A 6,464-nucleotide genomic window follows, 5' to 3' on the forward strand; every position below is an offset into this window, starting at 1 on the left:
GATCCTGGTCTCTCTGGAGATTAATTTTCCCATTTACATGCTGAATGCGGAATGGAAATGCTGGGGACGGTTGTAAAGTGCAACGTAAAAACAGGTGCTGGGAGGCCAGAGCAACTATGCTGGGGCAGAAAAGCGGTGTGAAAATGATTAAGCGGAGGGGAAAAGAGCATTTACTGGCACTTTTTTTTGGCGTTTTGTGGCAAACCCCTGTTTTTACCCCCTTTTTAGGGTGGATTTGGGTATGTTTGGTGCTGCTCGTGTGATGGCAGATACTCTCTTGTAGAGTGGGAGAAGCATGGGGCAGGGGTTTTTCCTGCTGCCTCGAAGCCCTTCCCCGCTGAGGAAGGCTGCTCTATCTCATCCTCAACGCTGGGGAAACAAATGGCTGAGGGACCGCCATAAATTAGCGACAAGAAGTGTTTATTTGAAGTCTGGATGGAGCAAGAGCAGGTTTAAACAATGGCGAGGGGCCAGGAAAATGTGCTGGGGGGAGAGGATGAGGAGAGGAGAGGGGCTGATGCTCAGCTATCCAAAAACCAGCCTGGGCTGGAGAGGAGCCGCAGGTGGTGCCGGTGGGATTTGCCGGGGGAGTTGGCAGTGCCCTGCTTGCTTTTGGGGAGACGAAGGGCTTTTCTAGGTGGGGAGGAATGATCTCACGCTGGACTCCGTGGCTCTGCCCAGTGCTGGGAGGCAAATGCGGAGATTTAAGTCCTCAAGCGATGGTGATGCGGTGGTAGGCCCATCCTGGCGTGGGATGCTGAGCCGCAGCCGGGCTTCCGTGGTACCCAGCTCCCCACGACTGACGTGTGAGCGGAACATCCCCCTTTTCCTGGAGAGTCTATTTGTGGGGACTGTGAAGAGATTTCCCCTGGGTGAGCGTGCGGGGCTGGTTTTCACTGCGGGAAACCCCGCACGACTCCATCCTCCCAGGCTGTTTTGAGTTCCTGAGCCAAGCCTGCTGCCCTGCCTCTTGATAAATGCCAGCGGGATGGATTTCTCTGTGGAGAACAAGGAAATATTCCTGAGTCAACAACGTAATGTCAGGGATGCACAAACACTGCTCGCCAAGCCCACGCCTGAACATATACAGCCCCATCTCATAGGATTTTTCCATCATACCCTGGGGAGGGAGTCCTGGTGTGCTCTCCAGGGATGCTCCCAGACCCCGTGCTGGATGTTTCTTTGCCGCTGCTGGCATTGTGGGTAACTTTTTTGGATGGGATGCTTGGAGAAACAACCCCCTTCCCCGAGGCAGTGTGGGGGGTGGTTTCTTAATTATGGAAAATCCCGGGAGTTTGAGCTTGTGTCCTCGGGAGGGGACAGCTGTGGTGGGGTTCACACCTGGGTCGGGTCATGATGAAGATGAGGAGGAGGAGAGCGTACTTGAAGCCACCTTCATAGGCATTGTGATGCTTCTGGGAATGAAGGGAAGGAGGAGACATTTGGAGGATATTACAGGGCGTGTGGCTTATGTTTCTGTTCAATGAGCCCGTCTTGCTCTTATTTATCTAGCATCACCCATCATTTTGGGGTCTGACACCTCCTACAAGATGCCAGCCCTAGAGCAGCTCCTGGGGGGTCCCACTGGGCCTTGACAGCAGATGGGGGCTCCTGGAGAGGTCCCTGGGCCATTCCTTGTGTTACCCAGAGCATGGGGCTTGGAGGCGGTGTCTCCGGCAGGCTCCCCGCATCCCTACCCCCGGCATCGCTGGCACGGGCAGCTCTCTCCCCAGGGATGCTGCCACCTGAGCATCTCGGCTGAAGGCCACGGAGGTGACTGGGGTGGGGACAGAGCCTTGCATTAGCTATCCCCCTCCCCTTGGGTCGGAGTCTCCCATTGGCATCTGGATCTCCTCCAGTCAGCAACGCCCCTTGGGTCCGGTTGGAACTGCTCCCGCTGTGGCCTTGGGCTAAAGGAAAGGTTTTGTTTGAACCGAAACGCAAATTTATGTCTCTGAGCTTCGTTTAATATGGAAAACTTGAAATGTTTCATAAAAAAAAAAAAAAAGCACTAAAAAACTATTCCAGATTGGGGCTCTGTAGTTCCTCCCCACCCCTTTTCATTTGGAAGCGGTTGCTTTCCAAACAAACAGCTTGGTCAAGTTAACACGAACACACAAAAACTCTTCCGAGTGGCTTAAATGGTATTTCTGCCTCTTTTTTCCCCCCAAAAAAAACCTGCTGCGTAAAAAAAATAGGCTGCAGGTCTGGTTGCTTGTCTCTCTCCGAAGCCAGCTACAAACAGGCGTGTGCAGGGCTCTTTCCCCAGCCTCCTGGTCTGCTCGGGGCTGCAGGAGCGGTCGGTGTTGGGGCGTCCCGAATCCCACCTGCCTTTGCTTTCAGGGGAGCAGCACCAAAGAGTATTTCCTCCAGAGGACTTTGCAGAGCCTCGAACGCTATTTCTACTTGATTGCTTTCAACTACTACCTTCATGAGCAGGTAAAAAACACCCCTCACCGACCCAAAAACCCCTTCTTTTGCTCTTTTTTTTTGGATTTCTCTGTGTAGTGGGAGGGAAGGGCTCTCCCCCTCTGAGTTTCTCGAGCAAATGGAGGTTTCTTCGGTGGGGTCGTGGGTTGTGTCCGGGCAGGGGGTGAGAGCCCAGGCTGATGGCGCGTTCCTCCTCCCCCGGCCCCCCGCCGGCAGTACCCCCTGGGCTTTGCCCTCAGCTTCAGCAGGTGGATGTGTCGGCACCCCGAGCTCTACCGGCTGCAGGCAGAGATGAACTCGTCGGAGCTCACCGTCACCGGGGATATCGTCACTAAGGGGACGCGAGTGCTGGTGAGTACCCACCCGGGATGTGGGGGTGGCACTGGTGGCTCCTTGTTGTCCCATGGGAATGGCATCTTGCTGGGCGTGCTCACCCTCGAAGAGGTTTGAGGTGGGAGAAGCGAGGGGTTTCCCTGCTGTGGGGCTGTGTTAGGGTCTCCAGGGTTGTGTTGGGGTCTCAGGTCCGTGTCCTGCCTGCATCCTCAACAGGATCCTACATCCACGTGACCAGAGATGCCCTGTGGACACAGATGTGTCCGACCTCACAGACCCAGGGTACCAGGATGCTGGAGCATCCTAGGACGCAAGCCTAAGCTGCTTCACCTTTCCTGGTGCTCCCTGGCTGTGGTGGGGTGAAGGAGGCCAGAGCTGGTGCTTTGCTGCTGCTTTGGCACCGTCTGGCTGCAAGAAGAGCCTCTCCCCGCTCTGACGTGCAGCCCGTGTGGCTTTGAGCCCCGGCCTGCTGCTGTCGGAAAGGTTTTTGGGACTTCTGAGCAGGGACCGTGGGTGATGTGCTGGGAACCCCCTGGCACATCCGTGGGTAGGTGGGGGCAGCTGCAGTGCCCGGGGTGGGGTGCACCTCTTGCTCAGGCTCTGCTCCGCTGCAGGTGGCAGATGAGCGCTTCTGCCCGGACGTGCTGAGCACCTCCAAGGAGATGAGCGTCGCCAACTTCCGGCGGGTGCCCAAGATGCCCGTCTACGGCACGGCGCAGCCCAGCTCCAAGGTGAGGGGCACGCACGCTGTGGTGGGCATGGATGCCCGCAGTGGGCTCCCAGCCCTCCCCTCACCCTTGCTGCCCCTTCCCCTAGACCCTGGGGAGCGTCCTGCGGTACCTGACAGACGCCAAGAGGAAGCACGCCCGCATCGTCTGGATCAACCTCCGGGAAGAAGTGGTCCTGGAGGCGAATGAGCAGATCTATACGTTGCGGGAGCCTGGGCACCTGGAGGAGCTGATCCCTGTGCCTGCTGCCTCCCCCCAGCAGCTGGAGGTGAGCTCCTACGTGCTGGGGGATGGCACGTGCGGCCGCCGTGGCTGCAGGAGGCTGGGGACTGATGCGAAACCAACCGGTCAACCCACTCTTCACGGTTCTGCAAAAATAAGGAGGGTCCTCCCGGATTCGCTGTCAGTGAGTAGGCAAAGGCAGAGCAAAGCGGAGATCCTCCCCTGAAGAAATTATAGCGTGGCTTGAAAGCCAGGGTAAAAGGCACCCGGGGAAAGGAGAGCAGATGTTCCCAGCTGGGTTTCCAGAGGAGATAAGCAGCGGAGGAGCTTGGCTGCCAGCAGCAACATGGCTACGTGGAGGAGCTGCCCGGGGTGGTGGGAGGTGATGCTCCCGAGGCTCCCATCAGGCATATTGGGGACCATGGTCCTGGGCAGAAGTGGTGGCCAGGACTTGGTGTGGGGTTTTGACTTGGCTGTGGGGTGTTTGAGAGGGATGTCAGCCTGCTTCTAAAAATAAATATTTAAAATCCTGAAAAATTGAGGTGGAGCGGGTCTTAGGGTGAGGGTTCCTCCATCCTCTGCAGAAACTAGAGGCTACCCTGAAGGGCGACCTGCTGAAGTGCCAGAAGTGGCTGGAGGTGTACCTGGAGGCAGAGAAGCAGATGAAGATGTTCAAGAGCTGCCTGACCACGCAGGAGATAGTCAGCCAGCAGAAGAGCTCCTGCCCGGGGCTGACCTACCGCCGCATCCCCATCCCCGACTTCTGCGCTCCCAAGGAGCAGGTACCTTGGGGATGGGACGGTGCTGCCTCCTCCTTCTCAAGCCATCCTCGCTGCTGCGGGGTGAATATCCCTTGGCTAATATCTTAGCCGGCTGGTGGTAGAGGGGCGGCTGCTGGGCTGGATCCCGCCCATGCAATGGGGATTTTAGCCTGGAGGCTGCTGGGCAAGGCGGGGATCCCATGGTGGGGAAGGGAGGCAGGCTGCACCCATAAAACCCCCTTGGCTTTGCTCCCGGCAGGACTTTGACCGGCTGCTGGAGGCAATGAAGAGTGCCCTGGCCGAGGACTCGCAGGCAGCCTTCGTGTTCAACTGCTGCAGCGGCCGAGGCAGGACCACCACGGCCATGGTCATCGCTGTCCTCACCCTCTGGCACTTCAACGTGGGTATTGGGGTCTGCAGCTCTACCCGGGGTCTGGCTGGGGTGGGGGCTGCCAGGGGACCCCAGCACAGCCCGCAGTACTTGTTGTGCAGTGGGAGGGTTAACAGGGAGGGACGGTGTGGGCTGCAGGGGACAGACACCCATTTGTTGGCCTTTTGCTGTGCCTAGCCCTGCGTGAGCTCTGGGAGAGGTGCGGGTGCATCCTTGGTGACCCTGTTCCCGAGGGCTCCTGTCCCAGGCCGAAGGGTTAAGTGCAGGAGAGACATAGACCCCCCTGCAGAGCAGATGGGCATATAATTTTGGGCTTCTCTGCCAGTGCAGAGAGGAGGTGGAGGATGCCTGGGGTCCTGGTCGGTTGGGTTTGGGATCTGGATTTCTGTTCAGCTGTTGGGCAGCAGAGATGGGACGGTGCAGCCCCTAACAGCCTGGTCCTCTCTGACCGCCCCAGGGCATCCCCGAGATGAGTGAGGAGGAAATCGTCAGCGTGCCTGATGCCAAGTACACCAAAGGGGAGTTTGAGGTGAGTCCTCGGGCCTGGCTCTGTTTTATGGTCCCTCTCTGGGCCTGCTCCTTGCTACCTTATCCACAGCTGCTTGTTTGGAGGGGTCAGATCCCCTCCCGGGCAGGGATGGAGCAGTGGGGTCGAGGTGAGGAGGCACCCGGTGAAGCCCCTGCCGCTTTTACCCACCTTCCAGGTGGTGATGAAGGTGGTACAGCTCCTGCCCGATGGTCACCGGATGAAGAAGGAGGTGGACATGGCCCTGGACACCGTCAGCGAGACGATGACACCCATGCACTACCACCTCAGAGAGATTATCATCTCCACCTACCGACAGGTGAGTGGCACGGGGCCGCCCGGGTCCCTTGCATCCGATCCCAGAGGGTGCAGCCGGGGTCTGAAACAGCCCTGCTGAAGCTGGATCATTCCTTGAGCTGAGGCTTTCTGGCATGTCACCAGAGAAGTGCCAGGATTCTTTTGGTCATGGTCACCCAGTGCTGTCTTGCATCCTGTCCTGCAGCCTGTCTTGCATCCCGCCTGTCTGGCACCGTCCCGCATTCTCCCCCAACTTCATGCATCCCTTCAGCATCCCGCTCAGCACTGTAGGCAGCATCCCACCCAGCACCCTGCCTGTCTGGTGCCATCCTACATCCCACCCAGCATCCCGCCCATCTGGCACTGTCCTGTATCCCATTCAACACCTCGCATCCCAGCCAGCATCCTGCGTGTCTGATGCCATCCTATATCCTGAACCTATCTGGTGCAGTCCTTCATCCTGCACCATCTTGCATCCCAGTCAGTATCCTGCCTGTCTGGTGCCATCTCATCCCTCCCAGCATCTCACCCATCTTGGCACCATCCCACATCCCATTCAGTATCCCAGCCAGCATCCTCCCTGTCTGGTGCCATCCCATATTCCACTCCTATCTGATGCAGTCCACCATCCTGCACCATCCCGCATCCCACCCAGCATCCCGCCCATCTGGCAGCATCCCGCATCCCAGCCAGCGTCCCGCATCCCAGCCAGCGTCCCGCATCCCAGCCAGCATCCTGCATCCCACCCAGCATCCTGCCCCTCTGGCAGCATCCTG

General features: G+C 58.2%; 1 protein-coding gene across 1 annotated transcript in view; it reads left to right on the forward strand.

Annotated features, from left to right (window-relative positions):
• The window catches only part of PALD1 (phosphatase domain containing, paladin 1), a gene marked incomplete at its 3' end in the record, with an annotated part of 14,557 nt that overhangs the window by 2,986 nt on the left and 5,107 nt on the right, over positions 1–6,464 (forward strand). The window contains exons 10-17 of the mRNA XM_010161062.1: positions 2,344–2,439; positions 2,647–2,781; positions 3,378–3,494; positions 3,580–3,759; positions 4,298–4,495; positions 4,734–4,874; positions 5,323–5,394; positions 5,570–5,710. Of these exons, the coding sequence (XP_010159364.1) occupies positions 2,344–2,439; positions 2,647–2,781; positions 3,378–3,494; positions 3,580–3,759; positions 4,298–4,495; positions 4,734–4,874; positions 5,323–5,394; positions 5,570–5,710 (1,080 nt within the window). The remainder of the gene's footprint in view (positions 1–2,343; positions 2,440–2,646; positions 2,782–3,377; positions 3,495–3,579; positions 3,760–4,297; positions 4,496–4,733; positions 4,875–5,322; positions 5,395–5,569; positions 5,711–6,464) is intronic.

Source organism: Eurypyga helias, unplaced genomic scaffold, assembly GCF_000690775.1.
Source record: "Eurypyga helias isolate BGI_N326 unplaced genomic scaffold, ASM69077v1 scaffold5811, whole genome shotgun sequence".
Classification (NCBI taxonomy): Eukaryota; Metazoa; Chordata; class Aves; order Eurypygiformes; family Eurypygidae; genus Eurypyga; species Eurypyga helias.